The following is an 18,642-nucleotide window of genomic DNA, read 5'->3' as shown; positions in this document are numbered from 1 at the left end:
CATAGCAACAACGATGACAAAAATCACAATAGCACTGCACACAATGAGAAGATTATACAACGGCTGGATATTGTGGAATCAAAGCTGTTTACAACCTTCAGATATTGTCATGAAGGTCAAAGTATTGAGCCATATTAACATTTTTGGATGAAACTGAAGCTGCCACAGTGACATTAACCGAAGCCTTTCCATAAGCTTGCTGCCGACTGCTCTAGTAGCTCCCACTGTTAGACATATTCCCACTATCACACAGGCAACAGACACTAATGACCTGCCTCCAGTCTGGTCTAATGACAGAGCATTAGCTTTCTAATTTCACATAATAACAGCTGAAAGAAAATTATGGTCACTGACTAATTTTCAGGTTGGACCCAAAGTCCTGAACGGAATCATATTAACTTTTAAATTATTTTTAAGAAATGTTTCATCCTCCCTTGTCCTCACCTGGGTGTAGTTGAAAATGAACAAGCCAGGTTCCATGTATGTGTACTGTGTGGTCAGGCTGTGTCAGTCTCTGGTATGCTGCTCCTACAAGGTGAAAATCCTTAGCCTCAGTGTTGTCCAGTCATTAATGCACATACCATGTATGATATACACCAGGTTTGAATCTGGCTAATATCTTTTCATCTGATACAAATAGAAATTAATTAATTAATCTAAATCGGGTGGCTCAATGCAAACAACCTTTTTGCTAAATAGTCTTTAAATATTATAATCATAATTATGCTTACTTTGTCATTTATGGACTTTCAAAAATATGTACTGTATGTAATACACAGTATATTTAAACACAAGTAAAAAGACAAGAAAGGCAGTTGTGAGAATATGACTTTATTCCACACTCACGTTCTATAGTTGGTTATAGAGTAAAAACACAGTCACTCAGTGTGTGATTGTGTGATTTTAAGAGAGAGAATATTTATAGAACTGACATGTATTTCATAATTTTTAAATAAAGCTATGTCAAAACTTTTTTTAAGCAGGCACATGTTGCATTTCATACTCTAAACACTGTGTTTGTATTTATTCTCTGTTATATTCACGAAAACACTGTTGTGCTTGCTTTGTTTTTAGAAAATAAAGTAAGAGATACATTATAGGTCTATCTATCTACCTTAAGGTCTTTGAGTTCAACTCAAAGGATTGTGGTATAATTTAATATCCTGTAGTATAACAGGCTACTGGCATTTTGCTCCAAATTCCACTCATGCAAAATACAAGTTTTGCCAATACACAAAATAACAATACAAGTGAATTCTTAGGTTCTTCTTTATCTGAAATTCAATAACTGAATCTGTTTGAAAATGCAAAAATGTTAATGCAATGTCCTGTTAAATGTGAAGAGTATTTTTTTATGTCAGAGTCATAACTGCGTGATTACATGAGCCAAACCAACGATCCACAGAGCCTTTACTGATTCTTTACTTTCCCGGAGTTATGGCCCTAATATTCAAACACAACACAATTTGCTTTTGTCATCCGTCAACATCCAGCAACATCTGGAGCGCAGTTCTCACTCATTGAGACCCATTTCTGGTTTACTTTTGGTGACTGCTCCAATGACACACCATATGTTTATATGTCAGAGACGCACAGGGACACTGTATGTCCCGTCTTCACTTCCTCTGTTGAGAGGAACAGTCGTCCAAACGCAGAGAGAGCTCAGAGGCAAGGCGCACGGCGCACCGACTTCGTGCGCTTTTCCATACTGGTTATTCCCTTTTCTAGCAACGCGTTGCCCTCATTTGGAGTCAGAGACATTTTTGAAGTTCATGTACAACGTGCCGACCAGCGTCGCCTCCTCATGCATTGAATATTTACCCTTGAACTGCCGCTGGCACAGGAGTGTCACCAGCCCTTTGGGAACCTGATCGCTGAACAGAAGATAAATGCAGGGATTCGCGCAGCTGTTCAGACTCGCCAGCAACATCAGGATGCTGAAAGTCGCAGCTGGAAGGACAGGAGAAGCGCAAAGCGTCACAACGTTGCAAAGAAGTGTCATTTGTTACCTATGAAGATGTTAAGGTTTTTGTGCGTAATTACGCACTTCTTGGGCCGTGGAGACTCAACTTCAATTTTATCAGTGGAATCATATTTAGAAAGAAAAAACAAAATAAAATACACAGTAAAAGAAGAAAAATAATCCAAATCAAACAGAGGACCAGTCAGACATTCTTAATGACTTACTTTCTTTTGGCGCATGTGTGTCCCAGGCGGACCAAAGCTGGACAGTGAAGAAGGGAGCCCAGCAGACAATATAAGCCAGCACGATAACCACCGTCATCTTCAGCGTCTTGACCCTGGCTTTGGACATGCCGGCCAGACCGCTGGCTCTGGATGGCAGCGGGATACCCACCCTGCCCTGCTGTTGGGTCTTTTGGAACAGGTTGATCTGGATTGCCCGGCAGATGCGCACTTGGCAAAAAACAACTGCAATAACAGGTAAAACGAAAATGACCAGCGTGGTCCAGGTTATGTAAGTCTGCAGTCCCCATGGCTGGATAAATTTAGCCCAGCAGTCAAGCACACCGGGTGCAACCTCGACCTTTGAGAAAATGAAAACCTGTGGCAGGCTGCCCAGCAGAGAAACCCCCCAGGCGACGCACACAGGCATGTTGAGTTTTGTGCTTGTCCGCTGGAACTTCACCATTGGGTTGCACACAGCTTGGTATCTGTCCACCGTCATCACCACGATCATGTAAGTCGATGAAAACATGCCGAGAACTTGCAGGTACTTCACCAGACGGCACACCAGGTCTGGCCCGGCGAATCTGTCTGTGATCTCCCACATGAGCTGCGGGCACACCTGGAAGAAGGCGACCACCAGGTCCGCCAGGCACAGGTGAAACACGAAGACGCGCATCCTGGACATCTGCTTGCGCTGCCTCCAGAGGACGAGCAGCACGGCGGTGTTGAGGACGGTGGCGCTGACGAAGATGACACTGAGCAGCGTGATCTCCACTTTTGCCAGACTCTCATCTCTCGCCGCGTACTCCGCATCCACAAAGCCACTGTCATTCAGAGGACACATTGTGCCTGGGTCGTGAGAGAGTTCAGACCTGCCAACTGCCTGAAAAACAGACTCTTAAGCAATAAAGGAACAGATAGTTTAATTACATTGAAACTCGACAATCATTCTGAAAACTTATTGTATGTCACTGTGTGCCTGGCAAGAACCGGGTCTGTACCATAATTACTGACACTTTTCATTCTTAAGAAAAGTTTCGGTTGCCAAAAGAGCCTATCGAAATACAAGACTGTCACCGAGGCATTTCATTTCCACCTACCTTTATAGATATTCTTTGTTCGACTATTGTTTTAGGAGAATTGAAGCTCTCTTGTTCAGGTCGAGTACAGGTCGGGAATAATTATCTGGAGAGGAGGGTGGTCGTGCTCAGGGAGGGTCTCTACAGCTGTGCTCCCTGTGTTTTATGTGAGGATGAAACTGGGTGGAGCTCACATTCATTCAGCACTGTGAATACAAGGCCCACAGGCTACCGTAAGTCTGGTAATTCTTTACAGGTAAAAAAAAAAAAAAAGCCTGTAGCTGTGCTCGCTGAGGTTGTTCTCATAATTCAATTCGTATACAGGTGACATGGTTGAAAGCTCCAGGGCAGTTAATAAATGGACGCTGAAGCGAGAGTGTTTTTCTGCGACTCTGTCAAGCCTAGAAAGACTTTTATCAAGAATTACAGCTGGGGTTGCTTGATGCAATAATAGGCCTATAATAAGAATATTTTTGTGCTTAATTCCTTCTAATATGTTGATTGCAAGTGGTGAAAAGTATTTAGATCCTTTGCTTAAATAAAAGTAGCCAACAATACATAACACGGGTAAAAATACGTCATTACAAGTAAAAGTACTGCATTCAGAATTTTACTTTAATGAAAAGTGCCAGTATTATTAGCAAAAGAATCAGGGGTACTCAATCCAGTAGAATGACTTCTGTCAGTGTTTTATTAGGCTATTGCATATTGTATTTGCCAAATGGATTCATATTGCTGATGCCTAAATGTGTCAGCAGTCTTTTAATGTTGCAGCTGGTAGAAGTGGGGATAATTTCGACTGTTTTTATTCTGTTGGGCTGTATAATCTTAACATTTTTATCATATATTAGAAGCTGGTCATACAGTATGTTTTCTATATAAAATCATAGCCTACAAAGTAATAATTACTGTCAGAGAAACGTACTGGAGTAAAAGTACAGTATATGTCTCTGAAATGTGGCCAAGTGGAGTAAAAATGAGGTAGCAGAAAAAGGAAATTCTTAAATACAGTACAAATACCTTAAAAAATGTACATGATGCGGCTGTCATCCACTCAGTGACACTGAACTTCTTGATGCAAAGGAACCTGCTCTGTATTGTAAATGAGATCACAATCTACTTTTGCTTGCTTGAAATTTCCTATATTTGTTTATTTTAATGGAGCCAATTGTCTGATAAGGCACCATTGATAAAGGTTTTACAAGCTGTAATTAATGGCTTTATTCATGGCTAATAAATGATTTATTAATGCTTACAAATTAGTTGTAAACAACTTCTGGCTTTTGCTGATGGCTTATTACAAATTGAGAAACCCGTCACCCTATTAATGGCTTCGTTACTGTATACAAGATGACTTATTTAAAAAGTGAAAAAACATGGTATCCTTTGTTAATGACGAACACATTGGTAAACGATTAATTAGCCATTAATAAAGTAATTAATTACAGCTTATAAAGCCTTAAACAACGGTGTCTGATCAGAAAGTGGTAGCATTTCAAGATAAAGTTGTGATTACGTTAGTTCTTGCTTCCCACAGTCACGTACGAAACGCATTAACTGTGTGACCGAGTTGTCTTCATGCCTCTCTCGACCAATCACAGTACAGAAAAGTTTGACGTCCCACTATCCAACCGGAAGGGAGAATATAAACAAAATAGTTGACAAGAAGTCACAAGAGACGGTTTCGTCGCTGCAGTATTATCATGATGAAGTTGGAAGTTGTCGGTTTTATAAACGATGTCGTCTACTTGGACTGACTTTGTGACACACCTGTCAATAATCTGACAATCTCCGGGGTCGACGACAGGCTTCATTTATGGATATCTTGTTGGCTAGCTGCTAGCTAACGTTAGCTAAAGGGCTAATCTCGCTGCGCTCCCAGTTTAGAGGTTCATTAGCTACAGATGCCTCAGGAAGGAGAACAGTCTCTTCCCCTCGTTCGCTCCCTGAACACACAAATACAAATCAATGCTGTGTTCTGTAACCGCACCCCCCGTGTGGTACGACCGCTGTGGATAGATTACCGCGGGGAACCTCAGCCCTACGATGATTTACAGCCAGGAACGGGACGGAGAATGACCACATTCGTCGGTAAAGCAGCTTCTCCAGTAACACCAGTGCTAGAAAAAGTGTTTGCTACTTTGTCTCCTATTTGAGCTACGTCTCCTATACACCAAGGTGATCTAGGGACAGCATACTGTTGTTATTTTCTTAAAAACAACTTAGATTTCAGCCTGATTTTTTTATTGCTGTAATATTTTACAGAACATGAACAAGTTTCTCGCTAACATGAACAGCAGAGAAGTTGCAGCTCAGACTTCCATCTCAGGAGGTTTTGACAGCACGTCAACGTTCTTATGAGCCAATATTAGTGGGCCAGCCACCAAAAAGTGGGACCTGATAACATTTAGTTCAAGTCTTGATGGTTTGATTTGAAGTTTAAATAGACAGTTCGCCTGTCATTGAAATGTTTTCACCAGTGGGCTGTATAGTACCAACTCCTTTTTTTTTTTTTGTGTTTATGTGCATGTTCCTCCCAGGTCACCCGTGGATGTTCAGAGATGCAAGGACTGATGAGCCACTGAAAGTGAACTGCAAAGAGCTTTTTCTTCCTAAACCAGCAGAGGGTGGAAATGTAACATTTGCTAATATCACTTTACCAGGTGGGATCAGCCAAATGACTTAAATTATTAGTCATCAAAATACATTTATGATGCAGTATGTAATAAGCCCATATAACTGTAATGTGCTTCTGAGCACACGTAGGCCTGCAGTAAATCCCAGACTAAGTCATATTTGTGTATTTTGAAAGGCTGTCAAACCGGCGTTGATTAATTTCTAGTCGGATGGTTTAAAGGGACAAAATACATAAATAGTACTAGTGTTTTCCACTTCCAATTTTTGAATTTTCTAAATCTTTGCATGCCACAAACCACATGATGTTGATCGACAGGTGGTTTCATTCAGGGACTACGTTATTAATCATTTTTGATTCAGTTAGTACATTTTTCTTACATCAGAAATGTTTGTAAATGGAACAGAAAAGTAGCCCTATATTCTCCATCTGTCAGTTGACAGACAGAAAAAGCTGGTTCTAGTAAAAATTACATTATTAAATTTAATGCATGTGTATGTACCTCAAATAGTTAGCGGTCATTGAAATGGGCCTTTACGTAGACATAAAATAGACAGCAAATCACGTGCCATAGTGACCAGTTTCTGTCAAGAGTGCAGTGTGGATGGTGTGTGAATATTTAAGCCACTTGTGCTTTTTGGTCTGTGTGCATTGTGTTGATTGAAACCAACAGTTCTTTATAATTATTTCAAAGCCTACCATATCTCTATGAGAACACATGAAATTTGATTTACTGTAACCCACTAAGTTCTTCTTTGCTCCCTTTACACTGGTATCAATTTTTTGTTGTTGTAATTAGTTAAAGTGAAAGAAAATATATTAGAAAAATGGTCTTTGATTAACACATAAACATTTGATTGGTTTATAAAGTTTACAGCCTCAAGGATCGTGCTCTTCAGGTTATTCGGCGTCTTGTACGACCAGAAGACTACAGGCAGCTGGAAATAGCACAGTGCCTCCATGAGGAGCTGGAAGATCAGCCTAGTGTGCTGAAAGATCTCCACCGCATGAACCAGCGAGTAGAGCAGCATCTGCTGGAGAGGATCCAAGGCCAGGAGGAATGAGACTTGAAAGTGGATGGACATTGATCACTTCTGGACAGCAAATCTGTACTCCACACTATACAGTATCCTCTATGAAATAGTATTTTTTGTCCTCTAAAATGATGTCTAAGGATTTCAATGTTTATTCCTAAAAGGCCACTTGAGAAATGGGGAAACTTTAGGGTTTAATGCCTATCGGATTATGTTACGCTCTACTTTGTTTTGCCATATAGCCACGTTCCGTCACGTTAACTCCCAAAACATTTCCTATACAATCATTTGTACAAGATGGAACGTACAAGAATGTTTCTGTCAAGGAATCAGTCTTATAGTTGACTTCTGTCCCGAATATCACAAAAAAAGGAAAATAAATCAAAATTGTATAGTTACAATAGATAGGAATTTCAGAGAGATATATGCTGTTTATATTCTTATGAGGGATACCTAATAGTGCCAGCTTACTGTAACATTCCCCTAAAAAAAAAAATAAAAAAAAAATAAACTCTTACTTTGTTATCTTGGCTTTTAAGCTCAGCAGAAGTTAAATGGTTGAGCAAAAATCATCAGTCTTTAGCTTTGGCACTTTAAATCTGGAAAAATCTGGAATTATTATAGGTGCATTTTCCAAGTTAGCCTATTCTTTTAAATGCAGACTTATTGTCAGAATATACTTACGACCATAAATGGGAAGAGTTTCTTCTAAAATTTTGTCTTGCAGTAATTTCCTATGGGGAAAACAAAGTAATCAAATTGTCTTTACCGTTTTTAAGATTAGGCTGTGAAACACTGTGACTGAGGAGCTTGTGCTTTTCGTTTTTTCATACTTTGTAATTCTTTTCCTCTTATGTTCTTCTGTGAACCTGTTTTAAATTTATAAGCTGCTACTGTATCTTAAAAACTTTCATTCTTTATTTGTGTACAAAATAAATTAAATATATATTTCTTACTGGTTGAAACGTGTATCAAGAGTATTTATTTTATTTATTTGCTCAGCCTCCAAGTACGGCAAGTGAATATGAACTATAAAACAATGAACCTAAAAACTTGAAATTGCGAGCTAATGTCTGAGTGCATAAAAGGGTGATCACAGATTGAGAAGCTATTACTTCCTTTTATTTTGTGAGTAATATAGTGACATTTTTAAAGCCTTAGTGTCTAATGACCATATCCTGAAGAACACACCCAACAGCATCTGTGCTGACAACACACAAGATACTATAAATTACAAGACATGGCCCAGTTGGATCTTTGTGTATTTGATCATTGGCCTGCCGATTAATGATTTAGGTATTACTCAGTGATTTTTTTTGCTATTATCATTTTTTTTTTGTCATACATCTTTTTTTGTATGGACTACAATGTCTGACATTAAGCAAACTGATTCATTCTAACAGCACACAATGAATCTGCACATTTTTCGGTTTTGAAGCAATATTATTACTTGCAATGATGCCACTGTGGAAAAATGGCCTTAAAACGGTATCTGTAATATATCAATCTGCGTACAAGCCGAATAGCGATGGGCAGAAGTGCTCCCCGGCCAGGACTGCCTACTGCGCTGCGCGTCCCTGCCACGCGCGCTCGCCTGTTTGTCTGCTTTTTTCACGCGCGCGGGTTTTGAGACCAATTAAACGCCACAAATAACCTCAGATAATTAACACTTGTACAAGCCTGACTGTACAAGCTCACACACTACATATAGGTGTCTATTCCAAGTAATATGTCAAAAAATTATAAATTCCAACTATAAGCATCTCCAGGTTATCGCAGCAGGGGTACTGTTGCCAAACACGTTGCTAAGCGACCGAGCAACACAACCCATCTTCGCTGGCGCGAGAGGACCAGCAATATCAGGAAGATGCAGGCAAGGGAAAAGAAAAACACATGGGACTCAAGTCGTTTCAGGCGAGAGCAGTGAGTCTTTGGTCACCGTCAAGAGCTTTTCTCTGTGTGTCTCACGCACACGTACGGTATCTGTCTGTTTTGCCGCTGGGAGCCAGTGTTGTGGGTGATGTGTCTTGGTTTGACAGAGCGAACAGTGGTAACTGATAGTCAAGGTTCTGTCTTGTCTTTCTTCACCAGCATGACATTTTGGCCAAGGAGTCACCCAGTGATGTTCCCACATCTCCAGACAGATCACTGGAGCAGAATGAAGACAATCGTAAGACGAGTTAAAGGATGAACCTCTTCTACTTACAGCGTCGAATGCAAACTAATGGCGCTCTTGATTGATTAATAACAAAAACGTAAACTATTTTGTATTCTTTGATACTATGCACAGTTATTCCCACCTAGGTACCATGTTATGTTGCATCATTTCCAGCTGCCCTGTTGAAGGACACAGGTTTGTAAAAATGATCCTGTTTCACAGATAATATAAAACTGGGAGGTAACTAGCACAGCACTTTGTACAGTACAGACAGGGCAAAGCTCTGGATGTACTGTATGTCACCAAGGCAAACTTCTCTATAAATTGGTTTTATTGTATGCCCCAGTGTATGAATCACATGAAGGTGCTCAAGACCATACTACCAGCAGCCTGTTACCTCCTCTGACTCAGGATGAAACTGCAATTATTGATCACATTCCCTCCTCGGTGCAAGCATACAGTAGGTCCCACATTAACAAGAGTTTAATTTTTTTTTTTTTGTATTATTTGCTTCCCCACCATTTCACTATTACTATATGTTCTTCTTTAGGCATCTGTCATAACACACCAAAAACCGCACCGCAAAACATGCCCCAGTACAGGAACATGTTCAATGACCGTGCCAGAAGGGGCTTCCACTACTGGATCATGGAGAAGAGGGGCTCAACGTGTAAGTACTGATCCAAGCTTTGACTAAAGGAAAATGTCACCTGTTCGGTAAGTATCTGCTTGTATCAGTTGTGAGCAGCATGACAGACCTTTCCATTTTATCCTAAATTTTTCAAGTGTGTCGAGTGACTGAGGGTCACGATCAAAATCTGCTGCACCTGTATATCTGATAATCAGCATCTGTTGTATTTCATAAAAGGAATGTAAACACTTCTAAATGTATTTCACAAGCAGTGCTTTTAAGAAGGGCAACTTTGCATCTTGTATTTTAGTATAACTTATGTCCCTTTTAATTCTGTTTGGTTTGGCCAGAAGACTGATGCATCTTCATTCCTTCTTTACAGGTAAAGGATACAGCTTTGGTGCCTACAAGACCTCTTTGGGATTACCAAAAGTCTGAGCAAAAAGACTTACTAAAATGTTTTAACCCTCTGTCCAGATTTGTTTAAATTACTTACAACCATATGACTTCACTCTGACGTTATTATATATAATGAACCTTCTCTCATTTTACCAGCGTTCGCGCAGTTAAAAATCTGTCAAGATGCAGTTTTTGCTACCTGAAGTTGGATTTGCCTTTCATTGAAAATGCTGTCAGTTTGAAGGAGTAAACTTGTAAATTTAAAGAAAATTGTTCACTGTGTTAATGTTCTTCCGATAATGTGTAAAATTACCATGTCATGTAACTGCTGTATGCTGAATAATAATTAAAAAAAACCACTTTAATATCTCACGGTGAGTTGTAATACACCCCCCCCCAGTTACTGGTAAAGTGCGCCCCCACCCTTGAAAGCAGGCTTAAAATCCCATATTTTTTGCTGCCTTCAAAGTGGTGGTTAGTCACTTTTGTCTTGTTTTAATGTGTCTATTTTCGTTTTTATATCAGCATTAGCACTTTGTTCTCATTTCATTTTAAATATATGCGAAACTGAATAAACGGTGCTATATAATTTGCCTAGCCTTCAGTAGGCCATGTCTGAGCGCTGAACATTTCCTGGTATGAATGGAGCAGCACAGCAGGCCTTGCCCACTCATCCATCCATTGCTCCAGTGAGTTGACCTCCAGACCAATTTAAGGTAGGTTCCAACAAACGTCTTAAGTTGAAACGGGCTTTGCGCTTACTGTTTGCTGCATTTAGGCTTTCTGGTCTGACAATTATATTGCATCTGTACCTATGTGTACCTGAGCATCAGGTGCTTTCGCTCATTAGTAAAATCACCCTGGTACAATTGATCTCGCGAGATTTGTCCTAAAGTGGGCGCTTGGTTGCACTTAAACGGTCGTTTACCAGCATCTAGCGGTCCTTTTTTTTTTTTTTTTTTTTTTGACCCAATCAATTTTTAACTTGTCAAAGACAGGTTTTCACGTCTTCTTCTTGTTTGGAAACTTTGTTAGCAAGAAATTGTTGAAGCTCCCGGTCAGAGAGTGGCTGATTGATCCAATACAGTCACTCTCTGACATTTCTCCAGCGCCGAGCCGGAAACGGTAACTTAACAATTCCTCAACATTAGTTAGTTAAATTAATTTACAAATTTAGCCAGCTAACTGTTTGTGTGATAAATAAGTGTAAAAGTCTTAATAAAAATAACAATTAAGCGTCTTGTCGGTACTTCAAGAGTTACAATTTAAAACAAGTGAAAATAGCTAATGTTAGCAGGTAACTGGCTAAAGTTGAGGTGCTAGGTTAAAGGCCTCATACCGGTGTCTGTACAGTTTCTGCGTCTTTTCTACCGAAGCCAGGTCAGACTAGTGCACCGCTGCACAAAACCCCCAAAAAACACGCTGCAGGCTGTTTCTAAATTGGTAACGTTAAAGAGAGGTTTTACCTGTTTAATTTCTCCAACATCCGAGCGCCTAAAATTGATTGACACTAAGTGTGATGATCTGGTATGTTGGAGTGCACCATACAGTTTAATTTTTCTGTAATTTCACAGCAAGTAAACACGGATATAATAGACCGAACAGTAATCATGTGCTGTGTAGAATTGTTTTTGACAGTTAATTAGAATATTGGTATTTTAAAGCTACTCAGCACCAGGACATTTTTCGGGGTTTTCTGAAGTACTTTGTAGTGGAGATGGACCACCTGCCTGGGGAAAAATTAGGTGCCTGGCCTCTCTGTGCATTGTGAATATTATTGATTATTTGGATTAGTGCGGCAAGAGGCACTCTTCATTATCCCTACATTACTAGCTGGTCCCAGGTTTGCTGAGTGGTAATTTGGCTAAACCCAAATTAGTTTAAGAATATGAACCTTGTAAGCAAAATATGAGCTGACACCATGTCCAAAAACTTGATTTTGACACAGGGCACCTCTTCAAGACAGGGTATCAACATTAGGAAATTAAACCAGTACCCACCTTAAGCACTTGTCATGTCAGATCATATCTTCTTTAGTGGTGCAAATTCCCAGACAAAGTCATAGTTAATTAAATTACAACAGAGCAATGGCCAAGCAGTGAACCTGGGGTTTTCGGTCCTTGTAGAAGAATGCACTTTTTCAGCAAATACTATATATTTAATGAGCGTGCTATTGTTTAGGGCTTCATCTACTATCTAAACTGATCATGAAACGCAGACATCCTGTCATTGTAGTAAATTTTTAAAGTTGCATTTTCAACTTTAGGATTTTAACAGTGATGCTTTCATGTTTTCACCTTGTTGCTTGCAGGATGTGCTAGATGGTCATACAGATCTGTCATTCCTTTTCTAACTGTGTATTTTATCAGGATCCTAAACATGGACAGCAGCAGAAAGAAGTTGACGTTCAAGTGGCTAAGAACTGCAGTCACCTCACCCACACATCTAGAGAGTCGAGATACTGGCTCAGACACAGCTTCACAATGGAATATGTCGCCAGATGCAGATTCAAAAACTTTGCCCCTCAGACACTCTCCAGGACCTGAGGGCCTTGGAGCACTAAGTCTGGACACTCCCAAAAGAAAAGCAGGGGTTCTTAGTGAAAGCAGGCCCTCTTTAAGCAAAGTTAAGCTGAGGAAGCTCTCCAAGAAAAATTATGAGACATTCATAACTTCAAAGGTAAATCTTAATGTAAATCTTGCTCTGCTCATTGTCTCAAATGTGCTGTCTCATGCATTCTGTTCAGTTCTTGTGAAGAAATGACCCGTTGATCCGTCCTGTTGCACCATAACTATCAGGAAAAACCTTTGGACGACTCATCCAAGGAGCTGGAATTCACAAAGAGCCAACATATATCCCCACCTCCACCTCACTCTTTCATCTTGAAAAAGAAAGAGCGGACACCTGAGGAGGGATCAAAGGCTATCTACAGGATGGCAGTGATTGCTGCCCTTGGCAGCACAAAAGCAAGACGCAATAATTCTGACATAACCAGGACTGACACTAACAGCCTGTCTTTGCCACTTGTATCATCACCTGTGAAGACTGAACCGCCCAGTCCAGTCTCACTTGACAGAACTGTCTTGAATATTACCTTCTCCTCGATCAAACCTGAGAATAAATCCGAAGACAACAGCACTATCCAAGAAGATGAGTGGGCCCCCCCTCCGGTGTTTGAGGAAGCAGGAGACCGACGTGACGACTGCGAGCCAAATAAAGACGGAAGGGTAAGTCAATTACTACCTAGGAACCTCTCTTTTCTTGTAGTTTACTTTGCTTATATATAATTTCAAATGTTTTAGCTGCATGTCGTCTGTTGTTTTTCGTGAATGTCTTTAAGTTTTGTTCATTTACATAATGCTTTTACTCTTTTGAAAAGCAAAAGTGACCATAATATTTGTACTGAAGCCTGGAAACTGACATCCTTAAAATATTGTCATCATAGAGTAATCAGTAAGCCACTGAGGGTTAAAAGCTAAAGGGAGATGGGAGATGTTTTTTTTTTTTGTTTGTTTGTTTGTTTGTTTTTTTCTCTCCCCCCCCAAGTATTTGTTTATGTTTTTCAGAGTGTTGTGCTAAAAGAAGACGATTCGCTCAAGAGATATGTGGTGCAGGACTATATGTTTGTAGAGGCAACCTCTCAAGACGAGATATTTGGTATAGAAAATGAGCCTGAAGCTGAAGACTGTGACTTGTCCCGCCCCGCTCTGGAGTACATCCCAGAATCTTTTCCGTGTTTCACAACTCGGGGAGCCCAGGGAGCTACAACTTCCTCTCTCTCCTTTTTGTCCACTAATGAAACAACTGTGGCCATCCATGCAGCTGCTAAGGACATGGAAAATCCTTTCTCACCATCACAGAGGACAGTTTTTGTCTCATCCAAGCAGCCCCAACCACCACACACAGGCCCTTCAAAGGCACCCAGAGTTGAGACTGAGAATTTTCGCTCCTCCAACGTTATGGTATATTCGTCGGATCGCTTTGATTTGCCCCTGCGCTCAGATAGAGGAGTATCGAACTCTTACTTGAAGTCAACAAGCACGCGCAGGCAGTCGGATGCTGGCTCTAACATCCATTACCCCCCCTACTCTTTTACTCATGGTGGCACTCCTAAGAGAAGATTTTCCCTGGGGGCAGAACCTGTGTGGACCAGTTACCGCTACCTGGACAATCAAGTTGGTTTCATAGACACACACTGCCATATAGACATGCTCTATGGAAAACTTGGCTTCCGTGGGACATTCAGCAGTTTTCGAAGGCTGTACCAGAGCAGCTTTCCGTCAGAGTTTCAAGGCTGTATTGCCGACTTCTGCAACCCAGGGATCATGGTGAAGGAGGCCCTGTGGGAAGGTTTGCTTACTGAAGACATGGTATGGGGGGCATTTGGGTGCCACCCCCACTTTGCCAAAGAGTACTCAAGTGTCCATGAACGCAACATACTAATGGCCATGCGACATCCAAAAGCTGTGGCATTTGGTGAGATGGGGCTTGACTACTCACACAAAAACTCAACTAACGCCTCCAGGCAAAAAGAGGTAAGGTCTTATTTGATATTGTCACAGTTAAATAATAGTTTTGAAGTCCAGTAACTGTTTGTCTTGAACTACAATGGCACATATTATCATTTTGAAGTGGCCTGAAATGTATTGTGTTGAATGGAATAATGAAAAATGAATAAAATAATGATTGTTGTTTTTTGTTTTGTTTCTCTACTTCTTCGAGAAGGTGTTTGAGCGTCAGCTGCGTTTGGCTGTGGCCATGAAGAAGCCTCTGGTGATCCACTGTAGGGATGCAGATGATGACCTTCTGACGATCATGAAGAAGTGTGTTCCCAGGGAATACAAAATTCACAGGTGTGTGGAGGAAAAAAATACGACTAATTATTCTGATTTTATCACATTGTCTTATATTTCTTGCCTTCTCATGAAAAAATATTGCAAAGTTAATACTATTCTTTTCGGTTTAAAGTTATGATCCTTAAGTTTTCGATTTTGATACTATTTAAGGTTGGCATTTTTTCTAAAATATCTATTTAATATATGTATATTCATTAATTATCTCCCTATATAGTAGTTTCGTTGTTGGTGGCAGAGTCGGTCGTTCCTGTGCTGGATTTAAACTGCCTATCTACGCATAAGGGGTTGACAGGAAATTATGCGTTTTATAATCCAGTGTTACTGTTTTCTTCACATCAAAAGACTTTACCCGGAAAACACAATATATTAGTAAGTGTGTTTAGTGCTGACTGTGATTGTCATCAAAAATGTGTCTACAAAACAATGGTAATTGTATTTGCATTTCTGTCGGCGGATTATTTTAGCAAATTTCCAGTGAAATCTTGAGGATAGTAACTTAGGGATCTTCAAAGTGCAAACTTTTTGTGCATTTAAAGTTTAACTTCATCTCCAGCTCTGAGCCTAACTCCACCCACTCCATAATTTTGAAAAATGCTAAAAAGTGGGCAAGGGACTGAGAAGGGGGGGGGCCCCGGATGTGTTAGTCAGCAGTTGCTCGGTGACCACAAGGCACCTATAATAGAGGGCTCTTTTGAGATGGATGTCTTTTCCACTCCAGAATCCCCTAAAGCAGACATTAGTATGGTGGAGGACCATGGTGGTCCCGAGCTGTATGAATTTGATACAGCCCCAGTAATGCCCGAAGCCGGAGCTCTCGGAGTCGCACATGTAGTTAGAATAGCGCACTCATGAAGAATGCAGATTGCAAATGTAAATAGCGATGTGTTCCTATCAAGGGACCTGCTGCCCTCTGCAACCACTGCCGAGCCATATGAGGGTCTGAAGGAAAGAATGCAGTCCGGTGGTGCTTCTACAGCCATGTAAAGCACAAGTCTGAACCATTGAGGCAAAAAATTGAAAAATATTAAGTAGAGGGGTTAGCAAAAAATAGTGTAAACTCCTGTGAATGATGAGTCTCGATCAGAATATATTTGAAAATGACTGCGGTCTCAAAGAATCCCACTCAAGAATGGGTGCTGGGGGGTGCACATCCCACCTCTGCCATTAACATCTTTTTATGCTGTGGTTTCCAGGCACTGTTTCACAAACAGTTATCCAGTGATTGAGCCCTTCCTGACAGAGTTCCCCAACATGTATGTGGGCTTCACAGCCTTGATCACCTACTCCAGGGCCACAGAGGCCCGAGATGCTGTCCGCCAGATCCCTCTTAACCGCATTGTGTTGGAGACAGATGCACCTTATTTCCTGCCAAGACAGGTACATTAAATTAAGGCGTAGAAAAACCAAAACACTCCTTTAATGTCCCAGATGATTTGCAGGCTTCTTTTCCAGCTCAAAATTTTTATTAATAACCGCTAATTATTTAATTACAGCCTGTGAAGTCACTTTGTGTCAAGGTCAGCTGAAATTGGCTGTGACACTGATGTCAGGTCATATAAGAACACTTATCACACAGCTGCTCTCCTGCCTTTAGTTCTTAATGCAATCAAGATTGAGATTGTTCTGAATATTTAATAAAGATCTATCTTATATAAAAAATACTAAAACCCCTCCCAAAGGAAGAAATCCTCATGTTTGGATTTTGAGAGATGAGGGTAAGAATAAAAATACTCAAAAGAATATATTCTTTTGAGAAACAATATACTTATTGAAAAGGTATGTACATATAAGTTCATCACATGTTAATCACCTTGGACCTGTTAATGACTGAGTGACACTTTTTAATGTAATTTCATCATATTTATGGTTCCATATCAATGCTAAAAAATGCTAAAGATTAACGGGGTCTAGCTTTTCAATTGTTAGGATTTCCTGCTTTCCTGCATTTTGTATCACTGTAGACTGAATATCTTTGGGTTGAACTGTTATTTGGTCAAAACAAGACATTTTAAGTTCACATTGGGTTTTAGAGATTTATGGACATTTTTCACTATTATCTGGTATTTTAAAGACCAAACAATTAAGTGGGTAAATAGTTATTTACAAAGCTTCGAGGTCTTTAGTTAGACCAATATTGGCCTATTTGATATTATTTGATATGTGATATTTTCTGTCATCCACTTCTTTACATATTTACTGATGTTGGAGGATAGTTATGCTTTTTAAATTTTCATTTTAAGGCTGAATGTGTCTTTATGTTTCCCCTGCTATTGAACACGTATTGTGGGTGTTTTTGCCTTAAGGTGCTGCTAACTTACTTAAAAGGGCAAAATATCACCTATTGGCCACATAGGTCTAAAGCTATTGGTAGTGATTTCCAAAAACATATTGGTCAGCTTTAGTATAAACCCATTTTTTGTTAGATTTGAGGTGCTCTTCTTGTACTGTTTACAGCATTGGTTAACCTCAACGGGGGAGTAATTTTGACTACATGCTGTAAATATAAGTGTTTCTCACTCTCAACAGGTGAGCAAAGATGTCTGCCGGTTTTCACATCCTGGAATGGGCATCCATACTCTGCAGGAGCTGAGCCTGCTGAAGGGATTAGACATGGCCATGGTCCTCACCACCGTCCGAAACAACACCACTCAGCTCTACGGTATATGATCTGCAGAGATGATGGTTAAAATCTAGCAAGAAAGAAAAGACAGACTCAGAGTTTTGCAGCTGGCTTGTGACACATAAACATTTTATGTGGCTTTTTGTTTTAGATTTATCAATCCTCCATGTAGAGATGTTGGAGTATGGAGGAGCAGCCTCACTTTAAACAACCTTGAAAGATTTGCAATTTGATCTTTACTGACTAAAAGGCAAAAAAAAAAAAAAGACAAATGAAAATGTCTCTCGTCTGACATATACTGTACCTCATTGTTTATCCAATTATATTTTATGTAATTGTTCATCATAGTAATTAATTCCCAAGAAGTTCTAGTTTTAAGTTATGATTGTTCTTGCTGTGTTGCCTTGCCTTGTTCTAATTTGTCTGGATGTTTGCCTTGTCTGGCCACTGTGTTGTCCAGTCTGGTCTGATACAGTGCAGACGTATTAAAAGTCTTCAATCCTGCTTCTTATTTCTTTCCTTATGGTTTCTTGATGTATTCATTAATGCACATAAATTCTGATTAAAGAGCACAGGAAAATGTAAAATGAAGAGAGTGAAATATCGTCTGTAACATAGTGAAGTAAAAATGCCTTGAGCAGAGCTGATTCTTTATTGAGGAAAGGAAGAGGATGTGAGACTGGTCCATTAGCGTGCTTTGATACCGCCACATTGGTCTCACACATTTGGTTTGAGTGCTTTTTATTTTGACAATGATTAGCCTGGCCTCCTTTTGACATTTTTTGGTGGACAAAGTATGCCATCTGAAAAGTAGATTTAGTAGATGGATAGATGGGTCTTATATATCAGGTTTGACAAGAGGGATGTGTTAAAGTACAACCCCCCCCCCCTTTTTTTTTTTTTTTTTTTTTAAGAATTTCCCAGGTTGCTAATGAAAGCCTTGTTTCTAGGTGTTTTACATCCTTTCAATAATGTAAGTCGGAGCACACTATGTTCATGGTTATATATCTGTGCTTATTAAAGGCTACAAGGGGTACCAGGAC

The 18,642-nt window shown here is 40.0% G+C and overlaps 3 protein-coding genes across 6 annotated transcripts; 2 read left to right on the top strand and 1 right to left on the bottom strand.

Annotated features, from left to right (window-relative positions):
* Positions 1-935: 935 nt before the first annotated feature.
* On the bottom strand, positions 936-3,031 carry LOC120807546 (vasopressin V2 receptor-like). Its single transcript, XM_040159726.1, has 2 exons — positions 2,188-3,031; positions 936-1,950 (listed from the first exon to the last, which is right to left on the bottom strand). Exons 1-2 carry the CDS (start codon positions 3,029-3,031, stop codon positions 1,742-1,744), a joined length of 1,053 nt encoding a protein of 350 aa, XP_040015660.1. The 3' UTR covers positions 936-1,741.
* A 1,854-nt stretch (positions 3,032-4,885) lies between these two features.
* vhl (von Hippel-Lindau tumor suppressor) lies at positions 4,886-7,884 on the top strand. Its single transcript, XM_040159727.1, has 3 exons — positions 4,886-5,357; positions 5,807-5,929; positions 6,772-7,884. The coding sequence occupies exons 1-3, from the start codon at positions 5,171-5,173 to the stop codon at positions 6,963-6,965; spliced, it is 504 nt and encodes a 167-aa protein (XP_040015661.1). The 5' UTR covers positions 4,886-5,170; the 3' UTR covers positions 6,966-7,884.
* A 2,734-nt stretch (positions 7,885-10,618) lies between these two features.
* tatdn2 (TatD DNase domain containing 2) lies at positions 10,619-17,884 on the top strand. Of its 4 annotated transcripts, none has more exons than XM_040159724.1 (7): positions 10,619-10,839; positions 12,493-12,802; positions 12,922-13,350; positions 13,690-14,658; positions 14,849-14,976; positions 16,173-16,356; positions 17,506-17,884. In XM_040159724.1, the coding sequence occupies exons 2-7, from the start codon at positions 12,503-12,505 to the stop codon at positions 17,644-17,646; spliced, it is 2,151 nt and encodes a 716-aa protein (XP_040015658.1). In that variant the 5' UTR covers positions 10,619-10,839; positions 12,493-12,502; the 3' UTR covers positions 17,647-17,884. The 4 variants fall into 4 exon arrangements, with proteins under 4 accessions (XP_040015658.1, XP_040015657.1, XP_040015659.1 ...); XM_040159723.1 differs by lacking the exon at positions 10,619-10,839 and adding an exon at positions 11,098-11,248; XM_040159725.1 differs by lacking the exon at positions 10,619-10,839 and adding an exon at positions 11,505-11,566.
* Positions 17,885-18,642: the final 758 nt, after the last annotated feature.

The sequence above is a fragment of the Xiphias gladius genome, chromosome 21 (genome assembly GCF_016859285.1).
Source record: "Xiphias gladius isolate SHS-SW01 ecotype Sanya breed wild chromosome 21, ASM1685928v1, whole genome shotgun sequence".
NCBI classification, from domain to species: Eukaryota; Metazoa; Chordata; class Actinopteri; order Istiophoriformes; family Xiphiidae; genus Xiphias; species Xiphias gladius.
This window is presented reverse-complemented; position numbering and strand designations above follow the sequence as displayed.